Source organism: Dictyostelium purpureum (assembly GCF_000190715.1).
Source record: "Dictyostelium purpureum unplaced genomic scaffold DICPUscaffold_28, whole genome shotgun sequence".
Lineage (NCBI taxonomy): Eukaryota > Evosea > Eumycetozoa > Dictyosteliales > Dictyosteliaceae > Dictyostelium > Dictyostelium purpureum.
This window is the reverse complement of record NW_003519365.1, coordinates 65,206-84,213: the sequence shown is the minus strand read 5'-3', so window position 1 is coordinate 84,213 and position 19,008 is coordinate 65,206. Positions and strand designations below refer to the sequence as shown.

Genomic DNA, 19,008 nt, shown 5'->3' with positions numbered 1-19,008 from the left:
TTTCCAAATCACAAATACTCCCCTCACATTCCGGTAATTAATTTTTAGTTTAAACCAAGTAAATTCCCCCCGGGTACATTTCCCAAAAAAGTCCTCCCACACTTCCATTCGGTCATTATTTTAACCAAGTAATTCTACCCGACACATTACCAAATAGTCTCACAACACTCACATTCGGTTATTATTTTAACCAAGTAATTCTACCTGGCAGATTACCAAATAGTCTCACAACACTCACATTCGGTCATGATTTTGACCAAGTAGTTCCACCCAACACATTACCAAATAGTCTCACAACACTCACATTCGGTAGTCGTTATAAGCAAGTAGTTCCACCTGGCACATTACCAAATAGTCTCACAACACTCACACTCGGTGATGGTTTAAAAAAAATAGTTCGACCCGGTACATTACCAAATAGTCTCACAAACCTCACATTCGGTTCTTGTTTTAACCAAGTAATTGTACCCGGCACATTACCAAATAATCTCACAACACTCACATTCGGTGATCTGTTTAACCAAGTAATTCTACCCGGCACATTACCAAATAGTCTCACAACACTCACATTCGTTGTTGGTTTTAATCGAGTAATTCTACCTGGCACATTACCAAATAGTCTCACAACACTCACATTTGGAAGTCTTTTTAACCAAGTAATTCTACCCGGCACATTACCAAATAGTCTCACAACGCTCAAATTCGGTAATTGTTTTAACCAAGAAATTCTACCTGGCACATTACCAAATAGTCTCACAACACTCAAATTCGATAATTGTTTTAACCAAGTAATTCTACCCGGCACATTACCAAATAATCTCACAACACTCACTTTCGGTGGTGGTTGTAACCAAGTAAAAAAAAAAAAGTACTATATTAATAATACTACATTTTAATAATACTACAATAAATAATATAAAATGACACTATTAATTTGATAAGATAGGAATGATTTTAAAACTTCTGGTTTTAACCATTCAAAAAAAGAGAAATAATTAGTTGCAGCTTAACAATAATCAAAAATATTTTGAGATATTATGATTCACTTGAACCTAAAAAATCTGCCTGCTCATTACCAAATAATGATACCAATAAAACTTTCATGTAAATTTTTACTGGTCTTTAAAGATGATAACATGTAAATCGAGTTTAATTTTTTAAATTCACTTTCATAAGGGGTTTGTGGAACTTTCTTAATTTTTTTTTTTTTTTGAATATTGTTCCTATCATTGGTATCTCCTGTAAGTACCTTTATTCATTAATTTTCTTTTGGATTTTTAAACATCACTGAAATAAAAAATTTTAATTTTTTTTAAATTCCTAACCCATACACACCAACACATTTTATATAGAAAATAATATAAATGAATTACTATTACAAATACCCTATATTTTGCTACAAAAAAGATCTCTTTTTATAAGTGTAATTGTAAAAAGTTTTTATAAAAACTTATCTAATTTAAATTTTAAAAATTAAAATTATTTTTATCAACTCCGAATTAGTTATTTGTTGGAAAAAAAAAAAGACTTTATGATATCTTAAAACATATATCTATACCCATAATATTAAAAGTAAAAAATTCACCTATATTATACACACAATAATACACACTTTTTTTTTTACCCACTTTCATTTTACACCTTACACACCCCACAATTTTTTTTTCTAAAAATAAAATTTAAAAAATAAACAATAATAAAATATCGAAAATTACAATTATATATTTTATATTTTATAATTTTCCCAATTCTTTTAATTTGTGTTTTCGTTCTTGTTATTAATACTAGTATTTATTTTAATATAAATTAAATTTATAAATTTTTTATTCATTCCATAATAATACAATATTCAATTAAAAACTAAATTTATTAAATTATAAAAATAAACAAATACAATGAAATTCTTAATTACTTTATTAGTTTTAATAGTATTAATTAACTCAAGTTTTGCTGCTATCAGTATTTTAGATTTAAAACAAAAATGCAATAATTATTGTAACTCACTTGTTGAAACCGGCCAAAATGCTGCTGCCAATATAATTAACCACGCTGGTCTTGAAACCGTTAGACATGCCGCCAATGATTTTGAATATGTTTTCCCACAACAATACAATATGATCAAAACCTTTGCCGAATACTTTTCAAATGATATCGGTACATGCAGCAATGCTTGTAAAATTTTAATCGAAAGAGTAAATAATTAATTATTTTAAAAATTTTTATTTATCTTTAAACTATTACTAATTTTTTTTTTTTAACTTAAGGAACTTTTCGATTTAAATCAAAATGAAAACCAAGAAAATGAAATGAACATGTTCCAAATTGAAGATGAAGATTTTTAAATAATTTCATTCATAAAAAATAAAACTATAATAAAATGTTTTTAAAATTAAAACAATGAAAAATAATTTTATTTTATTTTATTTTTTTAAGAATTTTAAATTTTTTTTGTTACAAAAGCTGTTAACAGTTTTTATTATTAAATAAACCAGCTGATATTATTACTATTACTTCTATTATTATTATCTTTTGGGAAAAAGTATTGTGTAACTGTTTTTTCGATATCTTGATTAATGTCTTTAAATTGGGAAATTTCGAGTGGTGGTTCATTATTAAACCCTGATAGAGAGAATGATTTTAAACTTTGGGTATTTGATAGCATTGAAATAAATTCACAAACAAATGATTGCGATGGTACCTTATCTATATAGGCCATGAAACATGAATGATTTAAAGTAATGTGATTTAAATTCTTATGATTTTTTAAAGATGCACAAATATCTTCCCAATAAGTTTGGAACAACACTTTATCGTTTATATTAAATCTTTCTAATTTTGAGTTTGATACAAATATGGGAGAACATGTGCAAAGTTTAAGTTTTAACCTGTCCAGATCATTTTCGTTTGATAAATAATAAATTAAACTCTTAATACATAATTTTAAACTAATTTTTTCCAAATTTGGTGAATATTTTAAAATTAAAGCTAACTCTTTATATAAAAAACTATTCATTTCAATTTTAAAGTCCCTTATATATTCTAAATAGTTTGTTCCATCACCATCAAACTGGTCTCCACCAACATAGATATCTTGTCTATAATCTGTATTGCCTACTAATTCTCGATATGGAACATTGCAAGATCTTATAGTATCATCAACAACTATAATTTTCTTTATAGTTTTATACCACATTTTAATTGCTTCACCATTAACATTATTTCGACTACTATTTACAATTGCTATATTCATTACATTCTGACACACTGAATTATAAAAACCCCGAATCATCTCTAACGAACTATAGGTGTCCACTCTAAATAAAAATAAAATAATTTCTATTTTTTTATATCCTTTGGAGTCTAATATATTTTTTAGTTCTCTAACCATCCGTATAACCTCTGGGCTATGCTCTATGTCATTACCATTGTATAGATTTTGTTTATAGATTTGATAGGAATGAATACAATTTCTAATTATAATTTTTTCTAAACCTTGATATTCATTAAGCTTTTTTGATAGTTTTTCAAGTGTTATAAATTTCCTTTCTTCAGGGTTCTTTGAAAAGTTATAAAATCTTTGTTTTTTTTCGAAATAATTTAATTTTAAAATTTTTATATTGTCATTATTAAAATTACAATTTAATTTAGGGGCTTCATTATTAAAATTGACCGATACATTTATATTTTTTAAAGTGATATCTAACCAATCTTTACACACCAAACATAATGTTAAAACCAATTGATTTGAATCGATATATGTTTTAACCTCTATATTTTTATAATCTGGGTGATCAATCGTTATTCCATCACATAATTGATATAATCCATTAATATGTTTAGTTAATATTTTTAATATATCTATTTGTATGATTTTTGGTACTACTACTACTTTTATTATATCATTCATATCATAAATATTATTTTGATCTTTTTTTTTAATGAAACCAAATAAATAAAATAAAATAAAAAAATTTAATATACAATTTTAAAATTTTTTTTTTTTTTTTTAGATTTTTTTACAAAAAAAAAAAAATAAAAAAATCTAAAAAAAAAATTAATATTAAAATTGCTTATTTTTTAGAAAAAAAAAAAAAAAAAAAACGAAAAACGTCTACCATAATACTTGATAATTTTTGAAATATTTATAAAAAAATTTCTTTTTTTTTATAATTAAGTTTCGACGTGTTATCTCATTAGTCGTTGGGTGCATTTGCTATACCCAAAGTCTTTCATTATAACACCAGACTGATTACAGCACCCTGTTGAGTAGTGTGAATTTTATCAAAGGTAGATATCACAATAATTATGTGGTGTTATATTTTAAAAAAAAAAAGAAAAATAAAAAGTAATTCATTTAATAAATATGATTTAATAATTTAAAATATATATAGGTTTATATTTATTTTCCTTTATTAAATCAATAAATAATTAATTGTAATTTTTTATTTTTTAACTAAAATTTATCTTTAACCCTTAAAATATTATGCAATTTTTAAAAAAAAATGAATACAAATAACAATAATACCAACAACGGTAATAGTTCATTTACTTTATATTCAACTGAACCAAAATACAAAAAACACGTAAAAGGTGCATATTTTTTATTTGAATATTTATATATTGAATATATATAATATTTATTAACATTGCTTGTATTTTAATTTAGATGTTTTAATAACAATACACCACAGCGAAAAAGAAAACAGCACTATTTTCCACGAAATAAGCATTAATAACAATAAATTCGCTGAATGGATCGAAAATTTCAAATTCCATATAAATACCATTATAAATTTTTAAATGTTTTTTGATAACAATTATTTTATCTACCAAATGTTCGATTTTAAAATGATAGATATAATTATTTGAATCAGCCAGTTTCCATAATATATTGCCAACTCTATCTGCTTTTCCTGGTTTTCATATTCTGTATACTACCTAACAATCCAGCATCAATGATCATACAAGTGAATGGTCTATTTTTGATCAAACCAATTTCATTTAATATTTTTACAGTCCTATTTAAAATTTCTTCTCCAATAGGTGTACTAATTTTCTCCTTCTTTTTTATTTTATCTACCAAATGTTCGATTTCAAAATGATAGATATAATTATTTGAATCAGCCAGTTTCCATAATATATTGCCAACTCTATCTGCTTTTCCTGGTATTCTCTTTTTTAATCCTCCTTTACTAGACCATTTAAATATATTCATCATCAAAAGAAAATTCACCTGGTTGGTACAAGTTCTTGATTAATTTATTGACATATTCATAGATAAAACCTAAATCAGTTGGTCTATCATCTGTACCAAAACCTTCAAAGTGAACACATCTATGAATTATTTTATATTTAGCAAAGGACATAAGACCTGAAATGGTGGGATTATAAAATGAAAAACCAATAAGGCTATCTGGTTTTTTCCAAAATGATGAAATATTTGTTACTCTATTTAAACCAGCAAATATAAAAATAGAAAAATAGTTTTTGAGTTCTGTTATCGTAAAATCAGTATGTTACAAAACCATGGAGCTTCGACTTCTTTTAAACTAGCCAATTTTTTACGATAATTTAAATAGTCATTTGTTGATGCCAATACTTTTTCAAAAAAATCGTTGAAATATTGTTCAAAAACATGATCTATAATTTTATTCCTGACTGATTGTTCATTCTTATTGGCGTGACAACCTGTTGGTAAACTAAAACTTGGACCTTGATCCTTATATTTGGTTGGAAATATATTTTTTTTCATAAAACTTATATCATTTTTTTTGTTTTTGACTAAAAAAAAAGAGTTTCCGTATATTTCTTTGGGTATGTATTGAACATCTTCGTAAAAAGTTTTAAAAGATTCTATTTCCTTGTTATTGAAGAATTCTTTAACTTCTATATTTGTAATAGTATCAAGTTTATATTTTTTGGGACCAGTTTGATTTCCAATCGATACCATTATCATCAAAAAAAAAAGATGAGATTTTTTCATTTCTTTAAAGAGTTTTTTGGTGTTTTGGTTGATCTTTCCCTGATTAAATTTATAATGGTATTTATATGGAATTTTTCGATCCATTTAGTGAATTTATTGTTATTAATGTTTATTTCGTGGAAAATAGTGCTGTTTTCTTTTTCGCTGTGGTGTATTGTTATTAAAACATCTAAATTAAAATACAGGCAATGTTAATAAAAATTATATATATATAAATATTCAAATAAAAAATATGCACCTTTTACGTTTGTTTTTTGTTTTTTGTATTTTGGTTCAGTTGAATATCATGTAAATGAACTATTTTTTAAAATTTTAAAAAAAAAAAAAAAAAAAATTTTACGGATTGGTTAAACTTTAACTGCTAAAATTATGGAGGTTTTGAAATCAATATGGTACTTTTGAAAGAAATATACTGGTGATGAATCATCTTCAGTTGCTCTAACTAGACTGGTATATGCTAAATACTTGTTTTGATGGGCTTTGGCTGCTTTAATAATATCTGGAACCTCTATTTGGTACATCACACGTGATGAAACAAAGTTTTTCTCCGCCCTTATTCTTTGGTAAATCGATTCATATTTAAAATCGATGTCTCTAATAACAATACTACCTGTTTTAAATTCACCGACCTTGATTAATTACCTGCTAATGCAATGATAAATTACTTAGTTTTTAGAAACCCAAGTAAAATTTTTTTTTTTTTTAATTTTATTTCATTTTTAAAATTATTTTTTAATTAAATAAACACAAATTTATTTTATTTTTTTTTTTATTTTTTTAATTTTTATTTTTTAAAATTTTTTTTAGTTTTTTTTAATATTTTCATAACAATGAAAACGAAATATACAAAACAATTTAGTTATTAATAATAATATTTAATAATAGTAAATAGTAATAATGAATAATAATAATAATAATAATAATAATTCTCAAATCATAAAACAATTATATACATTATTAATTGAGGAGAATACAGAGATAGAGAAGGAAGAAGAGGAAAAAGAAAAAGAAGAAACTATTATTAATTGCAACAAATACAAAAGTTATTTCTGTAGAGGCGATACAGGTCAAGTTGAAATCATAATATCAGTAAAAGAATTTGGGTATCTTGAGTTTCCATTTAAAGTTCATAAACTAAAAGAGTTGGTATCAAAGTATGAAGTTTCAACTGAAAAAAATCAAATCAACATATGGGAATTACCACTAGATAAAGTAGGTTTTGAAAGTAAACCGTGGTCAGCAATACTAGAGTCAATAATAAACAACTGTAAAGAAAGAATGGGAATTGAAGAAGAAAAGATCAGCACGAAATTGGATAAATTTATGGTTTTCAACAAAGGAGGCTCTTTATCACATACAAAAGTTTCATCTCAAGAAAATAAAAAAACAAATATTATTGGTACTTTAATTTTGGTATTGCCTAGTTTCCATCAAGGTGGTGAATTGATAGTCAAATGTGGTGATGATGAGGCAATGATAGATTTAGAAAATTATGAACCGTCAAATATTTATTACACTGCTTTTTTAAATGACTGCGAGTATGAAATCAAACCGATCGAGAGCGGGGTCCGACTATGTCTTGTTTATAATCTAATTAAAGATTCAGGTAAAAGGTTGCCAAGCTCTAGCCCAAGTTCTATTATTCCAGCAAAAAAAAATAAAATCGAATTGATTCCTATAACTCAACAAGATAATTTATATGTACAGCTTCAAAATTTTTTCAAGATAAATAATAAATTTGTATATATATTAAATCAAAGCTATAAATCATTTGAGGATTTTGAAGGTCAAGATAAATTAGTGTTAACCAAGTTACTATCAATTGAAAAATTATGTGCAGCATCAACATATCTAGCAAGACTATGCCTCATTAAGTCTAAGGGTTTTTTAAGTGCTTTTATTAAAGAGAAAAAAGAGGAACTAAATTTAAGTCTAGAAATAGAGGAAGAAGCAATTGTAACAAATAAAAATATTAAAGATTCGTTTTACCCTGTATTGGTGTTTGGGAAGCAAGAAATTTTTTTCAGCAAATTTCCCTTTGATGAAATACCAAAGTTAATATTGTACCATTTAGAATCAGATAATAATAATAATATTCCAACAGATACCGAAGAGGCAGCAGCATTTATAAATCAAGTATATTTTCATGATGATCGATATGTGGCGGCTCCTTACCTTGACAAGACAATCGAATATGCTATTGACAAATATTTACCAAGCAAAGGAAAAGAATTAAAAAGATCTGCTATTAGATTGGTTTTACCAAATTGTAAATTTGTAGGCTTTTTTTTAAATTTACAAATGAATTCAGAATATTTTATAAAAGAAGAGATATGTATTATTGTCAAGATATCAATATCGTCGCAACAATTAAGAGATGAAATTTTGGAGAATCTTACGGTGCTATTAAATTATTTCCCAAAAGATCAATTATGGGAGCAAATAAGCGCTTATGAAAATGATTTTATAAATCATATGGCATCTATATCGGAGCATTACCTCGAAAACATGGTCAGCTTTGTTAAAGCTTCACCAACAGTATATATGGCAAACTTTACAAATTTTCTAAATGGTTTCAAAATTTTAAAAGATAAAAAAAAATCAAATAGAGAAATATTTTCAACATTAGTCTGTTCAATTCCTCACAGCGAAGACCTATTTGTACCATATATAAAGAAAACGACGATTGGTGACATTTTCGAATTTATTATAAAGGGTTATGAATTTTCAAATAGTTTGGTTAGCAAGTCATATATAAAAGAGTTTATTTTGCATAATCAACAGTTTTTCGTTCCAATGATAGAATTACAAGGTCCAAATAAAATTAAAAGTAACATTGTAAATATCAAAATTTTTTTACCAACCTTATACAAAGTTTACCCAGCATTCATAGAAACAATATATAAAGATAATATCAATCATTTGATCCAAGAGACCAAAAATATGAGTTTCTTTACAGATTCCATTTCTAAATATAAAGATATCAAAAACCCATATTTTGCCGAAGTCGAAAAATTTTACCGTATTCCAATTAATTACAATTTTGACGAGCAAGCAAATTACTTTAAATCAGTCCAAATAGAACTACTCGAGACTATGGCTCTAAAAGATATTTGCAATATGGGACCATCAAATTTAAATATCACAATAGTATTTTTTTATAAAACTATTTTGAAGCATCTTCCAAGTGAATCATGTAAATCACTTCAATCAAAATATCTATCAAAATTAGCACACATATATTCTCTTAATATAGTCCCAGTAATTAATGTAATAATTAATATTTTTCCATCGAAATTCGATCCCGCTTTTATAGATTTCGTCTCACTAAATAACTTTTTAGACTATTTCCTCAAATATTATATGCATCTAATACGAAATGAAGCCTCAATCCCAAACTCATTTCAAAAATACATAAAAAAAATAATGAAAATATCACCATATTATTTTACCAAAAATCATTTGGAAGATATATTTATATTTTTATCAGATAAAGGAATTTCAATGGTTTAATAATTAAAAGATATATAATATATAATATACAATTTACATAGTTACATAGTTACATAGCACTAAATAATTTTTTCCAAAGTTCAATAGAGAATCAGAAGATTTAGTAAATAATGTTAAATATTTATCACCCAATTATTTCAACGACTTTAAAGAAATAGAAGCTTTTTTAAAATTCAATCACTCAAAATATTTTACTTATAATATAAGATAATTTTAAAATACAATTGTAAATAAAGAAACATATTATATTACAATTTTTTTATTTTTTTATTTTTTTATTTTTTTATTTTATTTATTTATTTATTTATTTTTTATAATAGATCAACAAAATAATCTAAACCTTGACCAATTTCCCAAATCGAAATGGAAGCTCCATATTTTGATGATAGCTCTAATCTTTGTTGAAGGAATAACAGAGTTGGATATGTTAAAGTTACATCGAAACCATTAACTTTAAAAGTAAATTGATGTTCATTTGCATTTTCAACCCATCTAAATTTTCTTTTTTTATTTTCTTTTAAAATATCTATAAATTGTGATCCAACAACTGCATCCATTTTACCATTTTCTACTTTATATCCATAAAATGGTAAGCCCAAATATAACTTTTTTGATTTTTCTTTATCTACACTGTCGGGATTGGTACCTAAAAACTCTTCTAAATTTTCTTTACACCAAACTAAAGGTGAGTTTAATGTAGATTGTGGTGCAAAGTCATAAGTCATTAGTGAAAATCCATCTACATATTTTGATAATTTATCGAAATCTTTTCTATTAAATCCTGAATCATGACCCTTTTGTCTTATTGGCTAAATAGTAATTAAAAAAAATAAGTATAAATCTATAAAAAATACTATTCATTAAATAAACTTACCGATATAACAATAAATATTTCTTTATTATTTTTGTGGAATGCTTGTGAAAGCTTAATAAAAAATTGGTCTCTAGGCTCTCTGGTAATATGTGAAAAACCTTCCAATACCAAACCATCAAAATTATTATCTCTAATTTAAATATTAAAATGAGTAATATTAGTAAACTGAGTAAAAAAATAATAGTATTAAATTTTAAAAGTTAACTTACTTTACAACTTTTAATAATGAATTTATGAAACTACTATCTGATAAAGTTTTCCCTAAATTATTTGATTTTGACCATTGATCACCATCAAGTGCAAATCTAGGAACAATTTTAGTTTTTTTATTTGAATTTTCTCTAATAGTTTCCATCCAATCTTTTTTAATATTGTGATCACCTTCGATCAAATAGTTTGAATTTTCAAATTTAATTTGATACCAAACAGGTGATAAATGGGTAAATTTATTGGTCCACTTAGCTGAAACTTCATAACCCTTGCCATTCCATGGGGTAATATATGCTAAAACATTACCCTTAAAGAATCTTTTATCTTTATTTTGATAAAATGTATTATAATTTGATAAAATTTGATTGGGTGTAACATGCTCTCTAATTAAATTTCTTTTAAATAAATCTTTGGTTTGTTCTAATTCTTCGCCATCATCTTCATCTGATACTATGGGTGAAATAATTAGTGATACAATTAAAAATAGTAATATTATTAAATATTTATTTTTTTCCATTTTTTTTTTAAATTAAAAATATGAAAAAAAAAAAAAAATAAATCAAATAAAATTAAAAAAAAAAAAGAAATTTTTTTTTTTTTACAAAAAGTGTACCAAAATAGAAAATTAAGAAATTTAGTTGATAACAAAGAAATAATCAAATTAAAATAATATAATAATATAATAATTACTTTTTACAAAGAAATATATTTTATTTAAAAAAAAATTATTAAATCAACATCTTTAATTAAGTGCAAGAAATGAATGTGGATAATTAAAACATATGTAAATAATTTACAAGATCTTCAAGATGGGTTGGTCATACTTTAAATACTCGATAAGATTGAACCAGGTTCAATTAATTGGAACGATGTCAATATGATCCCATCAAATTCCTATATGGTTTTAGAAAATTGCAACTATTGTACATTCAATTAAAAAAAAGCTTCGTTTCACATTAATTGGTATTGGTTGCAAAATATTCATGAAAGTAATCGTAAATTAACATTATAATTTTTTATGGCAAGCTTGCAAATACCACTACATTTCACTCTTAAATGCAAAATGATCAACCATTTATCATCGAAACTGATATCATTCACTAGGCAAATAAACAAGTCTCTGAGCATGGTAAAGCCTCATGTATATCTCGTTTCAATGATCAATCTATTTCTGATGGTAAGTTTCTAGATCAAAATATCACATTAATTAATCTCAGTCTTTCGAATAATGAAAATAAAAATTAAAATTAAAATAAAAATAAAAAATTAAAATTATAAAAATTAAAATTATAAAAAAAAAATGAAAAGAAATTTCTCAACTCAATGACTTTAAAGTTATTTATTTAAAATAAATAAATAAATAATCAAATAAATTAAAAAAATATTTAATATTTTTTTAATCAAATTTTTCGTATGATTATTAATTTTTTTTTTTATTAATTTTTTTAATTAAAAAAAATTAAAAATACTATTAAAATTTTTTTTTGTTTTAATTGAACAGTTGGCATCATCATTTTTTTTTGAATAATTCAGATTGCAATGGGTTCTAAAATTGGTAATTTTCATTTTTATTTAATTAAAAAAAATAAAAATTAATTCATTTCCCAAACATATTATCTACTTTTTATAATAATAATAAAAAAGTGTGTGGTGGGGTTATAATTTAATTTTTTTAATTTTTTTTAATATTTTTTAATTAAATTATTTTTTTATTAGGGTGATGTGTTTAAAAAATAAATGGATGATCACTACTTTTATGATAGCTACAGATTAATAATTTAAAAGAATGTACAAAAAAGGGAATACCGAGTTTGGATCTGATCTATTACATTTACAAAAGGAAATAATTATACTTTTTATTATTATTAATTAAATTTTTTTTTTTATTATTTTTTCAAAATCAAGTTTTTTGCTCTATATAAATTAATTTTTTTTTCAATTTATTTTTTTTTAAATTCAAGCTTGCAATCAAAAGTCCATTGTAATTAGTCAAGCTTAATTTTTCAGCCTCATTATAGTTATATTTTACATAATCATATTTTAATTTATATATATATATTTAAATATTTTATATTTTATTATTCCCATTTTACCCTACTCAATTTATAGGTAAATAAAAAAAAATGGGCAATTTTTTTTCAAAAAAGGTAATTATCTCTCTTATATAACACACATTATAAAAAAAATATAAATATTAATTATAGCTTTATTTGTATTTAGGAAATTTTTGAAAATCAAGTTTTAGCTATGGAGTCCAGAATTGCTAATATGGAGTCCAAAATTAATAGCTCTAAAACTCATCTTGATAATAATTATAAAAAAATTATTTTTTATTTTATTATTATAGAATTTATTTTAGTATTTTCTTTATACAACATATTTTTTTCATCCGACACTTTGTCTGAAAAGGCAATGTGTTTTGTCTACTCTTTATTAATTTCAATTGTGTAAGTTATTCATTATTAATATATATTTTTTAATTTATTATAGATATTAACATTTATATTATAATTATAGAATCTATACTTTTGCTAAAATATATAGATTTACATATGGTAAATTAATAAATATGGATGAAAAAAATTAAAAAAGTATTATTCAGGTCTCGATCAATTATTCGAAGAAAGAAAACGTGTGACCGATTATGAACACACTAAAAAACTTTTGGAGAATTATGAAATTTTTAAGAAAAAAAGTAGGTATAAGATAGTATTAATTATTTAAATATTATATCTGTAGTAATGTAGTGTCTAACTATTTTTTTAGATTTTTATAACAGAGACCAACATCAACATCAACACCAACCACCATAAAAACAGCAACCAACACCACAACCACCAACAACAACCACCACAAAAACCAAAAAAAATCACAACAACCACAACAACCATTTTTTTATTATTTTAGACAATAATAAAACTATAATTAGAATATTTTAATAGTATAGATCTTAGTGATCATATAGATAATAAAAATAAAATAGAGATAATAGATAATGAATTTTTCATTCTAATCAACCATTCGATCAATATCAGACATTGTTCTGGCCAAGCAACTATGGTATTATTGAATGGTTTTAGATAAAGGAAAAATTTAGTGGTTTTCTATTCGGCAGCTTCCAATAAACGTAAACAACTTACTTGACACATGTTTTAGATTTCAGTAAATCCGTTATGTCCAATTATATAGTTGTGCGTCAATACCCAGATTTCATTATTTTAATAAATGATGCCTTTATTTTATTTATTTTTAATTATTTTTAATTAAAATAAAGATAAATTCTTTTTATAAATTTTTTTTTTTTTCAGTTTTTTAAAAACTATTTTTTATTTTTTAGTTTATAATACAAGAGAAATAAATAGGATTGTTTTTATAGTACACGGGGTTTTATAAGAAATACATTTGGGTTTGAAAATTAATTATTAATTCTAAAGCCGAAAAGATGGACATTATTATAATGGTTTAATTTAGATTGAGTTAAGGAATTCTCGAATTTATTATTTTGGACATTTGAATTATTTAATTCAACAATCGATTGTGAATTAGTAATGTTGTTGATAGTAAATGAAGTTAATGATTCTATATAGTTAATAATAACATTAGTAATCTGGGTAAATAATAAATAAACAAAAATATTTTTGAACATACTTAATAATGACATTTTATAAATATTGTTCGGATAAATATTTAATTTTAAAAATACAAAGGTAATAAATAATAAATAATAAATAATAAAAATTAAAACTAGTATACAAAGTTATTTAGTAATTATGTTTTTATTTTGTAATTGAAAAAAAATAAAATTTGCAAACCTTTAAATATTTTTTTTTTTTTATTAATTAAAATATAAATATATAAAATTAATTTGAAATGTTGTGAATTGGTGTTGTTTGATTTTAATTATATTAATCTCTTAGGATGGCCAGTTTGGTTCAAACATTTTTTTAATTTTATTTTAAAATTCAAAATGATTTGTTCGGTTTTTTATTTTTATGTTGTATTTTTTAAAATTATAGGAATAATTTCCAAATCAATAAAAACATATAATATCACATAATAAAAAATTTTGATATTATATGTAGTACCCTATAATTTATAATATAAAAAAGGTGGTGGAGGTGTGGCGCTGTTGTTAATTAATTCAATTCTATCTCTATTTTTAATCTTTTTTTATCTTTTAATTATTGGAGTAACACCTTCTTTTTATATTATGCTACCTAGGAATATAAATAAATTTATATATATGGGTTTGTATAGGTTATTACAATAAATTTTTTTTATTATTTAATTTTATCTTATCAAATCAAAAAAATTTGATCTGGGGTTCAAAACAAATAATCACCATAACAAAAACAAAAATTAAATTTATAATTAAATTTTAATATGTAATGAGCAAGTGTTATAATAAAAAATATTTATAAAAAAAAAAAATTACAAAAAATAAATCAAACAGTTCATGCACACACTACCCCACAAATAAATATTTGTTAACTTAACCACTCTCCAAAAAAAAAAATTAAAACTTAAAACTTTCTTTTCAAATAAAAAAATCTCAGCAAATCCCAATCAATTAAAAAAATAATAAATAAAATATGTTGTTATTAAATATTGTTTTTTTTTTTTTTTTTTTGAACTTCTATGTTTGTTTTTTTTTAATTAATTTTTTTTAAATTTTGTTTTTTTCATTTTTTTCATTTTTTTTATTTTTTTTTATTAAATTAAATTATTTTTATTTTCCCAAAAAAATAAAAAAAACCCATTATAATGTCATCATTAAAAGATAATTATGAATTGTTAAATTCAATTAAAATTGATACAAACATTCATTTAGAAAAATATGTACACAAGCAAACTAAATTAACAGTCTACAATGTAACTATTCCATTACCAATCACAGATGGTTTCTTTGTTTTACCAACTGAAACCCTATCAAATGATGGTTGTCCACACACTCTAGAACATTTAATATTTTTGGGCTCTGAAGACTACCCATATAAAGGCTTCTTGGATTTAGCCTCAAACAAATGTTTTGCCTCTGGTACAAATGCATATACTAGTACTGACCATACTGCATACGAATTAACCACTGTAAGATCATACTTTTAGCTCATTTTATTTGTTTCAATATTTTTAATACCAATATTAACATTATTTCATTTTTACACATATACAGGCAGGTTCTGACGGTTTTTTACAAATATTACCAATTTATTTAGACCATATACTTTATCCAACTATTACCAATGAATCATTTATTACTGAAGTCCATCATATTAATGGTAAAGGTGAAAATGCAGGTGTAGTTTATTGTGAAATGCAAGAACGTGAAAATAAAAGAATATCAAAAATATATTCATCGTATGTTATTAGTAATTTTAATATAACCATAATAGTATTATTTATTAATTTTTTTTAAATTTTTACAGAATTGGAGAAGATCTCTTTACATCCCCATCTGGATATAAATCAGAAACTGGAGGTTTAATGAAAGATATCCGTAACTTAAAAGTTGAAACCATTCGTGATTTCCACAAGTCATACTATAGACCAGATAATGTATCACTAGTAATCGCTGGTGATGTCAATATCGATGATATTTTCAAATCAATCGAACCAATCGTACAAAAATCCATTTCAAAAGGGGAATTAAAACCAATGGAAAGACCATGGACATCAAAACTTGATATCTTTTCAAAAGATATAACAAAAACAATTTTATTCCCAGCAGAAGAAGAATCAACTGGTGAATGTGTCTTAACATTCAAAGGTCCAAAATTCGATGAATTTGATAGATGTGACGCTATAATAATTTTAATGGTAATTATTTTGTTTTAATATTTAAAACTTTCATTCATTCTTAAATTTTAATATTGTAATTATTATTTTCTTTAGGAATATTTATCTAATGGTCCAACCTCACCTCTTTACTCAACTATGATCGATATTGAAGAATCATATGCAACAGATGTTGGTTATGTTCCACACAAATTCTCAACTAAATTTTATAGTATTTGGTTCCAAAATTGTGATTTAAAGAGAATTGACCAGATTAAAGAGAAATTTCTTTCAGTTCTTAAAGATATAGTGGATAACAAAAAGTTTGATGTTGAAAGAATTAGAGATTCTATTTTACAAAATAAATTAAATGTAAGTATTTTATTTTTATTTTTATTTATTTTAAATTATTTATTAACTTTTTTATTTTTTAAATAGATCAAGTTACAATTTGAAAAAAAACCAAGTAAAATTATCTCTGAAATTATTATTGGTGATATTTTATATGGTAATAATAATTTAGAAGATCAAATGGAATTTGTAGAAATTTTTGATAAGTTAATTGTAAAAGATGAAGCCTTTTGGTTAGATTTAATCAAGACTTTATTCCTAGACCAACCATGCTCAGAAATTTTAGGTATGCCATCTATTGAAGAGTCAAAACGTTTAACTAGCGAAGAGACTAAAAGACTTGAAGAGCAATTCAAGAGCTTTACACCAGAACAATTAAAAGAATTAGACGAAAAATTAAATGCTGCAAAAGAATTTAATGAAAAATCAATTCCAAAAGAACTCTTTGACAAGATTAAACTTCCATCACCAGATTCAATTTCATTCTTACCAATATCATCAGTAAGAGATGATAAAGTTGTCCACGTTGGAAATAAAAAAGAAGAGGAGTTATTAAACCATTTAAGCAAATCCAATCCAAAACCATTACCATTTAGCAGTCTTTTCAATCATATCGAATCATCCTTCATCAATATTAGAGTAGGCCTCAACACCCAAAACTTCCCAGATGATGACCTCAGAGATCTCATAGGAGTATATTTAGAGTTATTAACAATGTCATCTGCAAAGAGGGATGATGGCACATTAGTAACCTATGAACAAGTCGACAAGTTAATTCTCAAACATACCATCGACTTTATTACTTTACTCGGTAATTCAAGCTCCTTTGAACAAAAGGCATTCTCTCAACTCTGTTTTATCGTTTGCAATATCGAAAAAAAACATTATAACGATACCATCAACCTCATAAAATTACTTATCGATGGTCTTGTTATTGAACCAGAAAGAATTAAAATCGTTGTAAAGAAGATGCTTGATGAAATCCCACATCGTAAAGAAAATGGTACAAAAGTGTTAAATGCATTAAACAATTACATTTTGTTCGATAAGAAAAAATCAAATGTTGTCCATTTAAATTACCAAAAACAAACCAATATTTTACAAAATATTATTCAAATTTTAGGTGGTGACGATGAAAATGACGACAAAGAAGAAGAAGAGGAAGAAAAAGAAGAAGAAAAAGCCAAACCAATTGAAATTACCCAAGACGTTTTATCATTAATCGATAGATTAAACCAAATCAAAGAATACTTTTCAAAGCGTCCAGAAGAAATATTTATTTCAGTTGGTGGTGATATTTTAGATTTACCAAATCCAAAAGACCCATGGATTAAAGAATTCTCATACCTATATAAAGATCCAAACAACCCAACTACTGCTGAATTCTCCAAACCAGCATTCCAATACGATGTATTAGATAGAGAATCCATCAAAGAAAGCAAAGGTAAAATTATGGCAGTAGTCACCCCAGGTAATGGTTCATCAAACCTCTTCCGTCTAATTGAAAACGGCTTTACCTATGACAACATCATCAGCCATGAATATTGCTCAATGTATTTAGCAAATGCCTATTTAAAACAATTAGAAGGTAGTTTCTGGCGTGAATTACGTGGTGCTGGTTATTTGTACTCCTATGATTTATCTGACAATCCAGACGGTGGTTTCTATAACTTTGATTCATTTAGAGTCTCAAATCCAGAAAAGGTATTAGAAGTTGGCAGAGAAATCATTAAAAAAACACTTGAACAACCATTAGATCCAATTTTGTTTTCAGGCGCTATAAGCTCATCTATTTTTGAAATTGCTCAAAAAGAAAAAAATATTGCCTCATGTTTAAACTTTGCCTTCTTTAATCAATTAAGAGGTTGGGTTTCTCACACTTATCACGATTTCTTTAAACTCTTTTTCAATGTAACTGAACAAGATATCAAGAATGCAATAAAGAAATATATAGAACCATTATTTGACGACTCCCAAGCAACTATATTATACACCTCAGATAGTAACAAAGTCGAACAATTCCTAAAACGTCACGAAAATGCTATACTCATTAATCCAGAAACCTATTACAAATAAATAAAATAAATTTTTTTTTTTTCAATCAAAATCATTCATCATATTGTAAACCTAAAAAAAATTTCGAGTTTAACCTTTATTAATATTATACATATATAGAAATAATTAATATCATGATTGGTTTTAGGTTTTTAACCAATGGTTCCTATTGTTTCATATTTACTCCCTCAATGTAAGTATCATTTTTATACTAGATTCATTATCAAGTTTCAATTGAATTGTGGAA

The 19,008-nt window shown here is 24.4% G+C and overlaps 9 protein-coding genes across 9 annotated transcripts; 4 read left to right on the top strand and 5 right to left on the bottom strand.

Annotated features, from left to right (window-relative positions):
- Window positions 1-316: 316 nt before the first annotated feature.
- On the bottom strand, window positions 317-1,343 carry DICPUDRAFT_75600 (uncharacterized protein; the record flags this gene model as incomplete). The annotated part of the gene is made up of 2 exons (XM_003284577.1): window positions 317-871; window positions 1,332-1,343. 2 exons carry the CDS (start codon window positions 1,341-1,343, stop codon window positions 317-319), a joined length of 567 nt encoding a protein of 188 aa, XP_003284625.1.
- A 552-nt stretch (window positions 1,344-1,895) lies between these two features.
- On the top strand, window positions 1,896-2,342 carry DICPUDRAFT_148436 (uncharacterized protein; the record flags this gene model as incomplete). Its single annotated transcript, XM_003284601.1, has 2 exons — window positions 1,896-2,192; window positions 2,265-2,342. The coding sequence occupies 2 exons, from the start codon at window positions 1,896-1,898 to the stop codon at window positions 2,340-2,342; spliced, it is 375 nt and encodes a 124-aa protein (XP_003284649.1).
- A 137-nt stretch (window positions 2,343-2,479) lies between these two features.
- DICPUDRAFT_148435 (uncharacterized protein) lies at window positions 2,480-4,776 on the bottom strand (the record flags this gene model as incomplete). Its single annotated transcript, XM_003284576.1, has 2 exons — window positions 2,480-3,885; window positions 4,680-4,776. 2 exons carry the CDS (start codon window positions 4,774-4,776, stop codon window positions 2,480-2,482), a joined length of 1,503 nt encoding a protein of 500 aa, XP_003284624.1.
- Window positions 4,777-5,201: 425 nt separating this feature from the next.
- On the bottom strand, window positions 5,202-5,950 carry DICPUDRAFT_75597 (uncharacterized protein; the record flags this gene model as incomplete). The annotated part of the gene is made up of 2 exons (XM_003284575.1): window positions 5,202-5,446; window positions 5,521-5,950. The coding sequence occupies 2 exons, from the start codon at window positions 5,948-5,950 to the stop codon at window positions 5,202-5,204; spliced, it is 675 nt and encodes a 224-aa protein (XP_003284623.1).
- A 930-nt stretch (window positions 5,951-6,880) lies between these two features.
- On the top strand, window positions 6,881-9,496 carry DICPUDRAFT_75596 (uncharacterized protein; the record flags this gene model as incomplete). Its single annotated transcript, XM_003284600.1, has 1 exon — window positions 6,881-9,496. The coding sequence occupies one exon, from the start codon at window positions 6,881-6,883 to the stop codon at window positions 9,494-9,496; it is 2,616 nt and encodes an 871-aa protein (XP_003284648.1).
- Window positions 9,497-9,807: 311 nt separating this feature from the next.
- DICPUDRAFT_75595 (uncharacterized protein) lies at window positions 9,808-11,097 on the bottom strand (the record flags this gene model as incomplete). Its single annotated transcript, XM_003284574.1, has 3 exons — window positions 9,808-10,305; window positions 10,371-10,500; window positions 10,580-11,097. 3 exons carry the CDS (start codon window positions 11,095-11,097, stop codon window positions 9,808-9,810), a joined length of 1,146 nt encoding a protein of 381 aa, XP_003284622.1.
- Window positions 11,098-12,703: 1,606 nt separating this feature from the next.
- On the top strand, window positions 12,704-13,664 carry DICPUDRAFT_75594 (uncharacterized protein; the record flags this gene model as incomplete). Its single annotated transcript, XM_003284599.1, has 5 exons — window positions 12,704-12,727; window positions 12,801-13,027; window positions 13,098-13,135; window positions 13,183-13,275; window positions 13,528-13,664. The coding sequence occupies 5 exons, from the start codon at window positions 12,704-12,706 to the stop codon at window positions 13,662-13,664; spliced, it is 519 nt and encodes a 172-aa protein (XP_003284647.1).
- A 331-nt stretch (window positions 13,665-13,995) lies between these two features.
- DICPUDRAFT_148429 (uncharacterized protein) lies at window positions 13,996-14,241 on the bottom strand (the record flags this gene model as incomplete). Its single annotated transcript, XM_003284573.1, has 2 exons — window positions 13,996-14,159; window positions 14,229-14,241. The coding sequence occupies 2 exons, from the start codon at window positions 14,239-14,241 to the stop codon at window positions 13,996-13,998; spliced, it is 177 nt and encodes a 58-aa protein (XP_003284621.1).
- Window positions 14,242-15,344: 1,103 nt separating this feature from the next.
- On the top strand, window positions 15,345-18,782 carry DICPUDRAFT_148428 (uncharacterized protein; the record flags this gene model as incomplete). The annotated part of the gene is made up of 5 exons (XM_003284598.1): window positions 15,345-15,668; window positions 15,754-15,938; window positions 16,007-16,397; window positions 16,473-16,727; window positions 16,794-18,782. 5 exons carry the CDS (start codon window positions 15,345-15,347, stop codon window positions 18,780-18,782), a joined length of 3,144 nt encoding a protein of 1,047 aa, XP_003284646.1.
- Window positions 18,783-19,008: the final 226 nt, after the last annotated feature.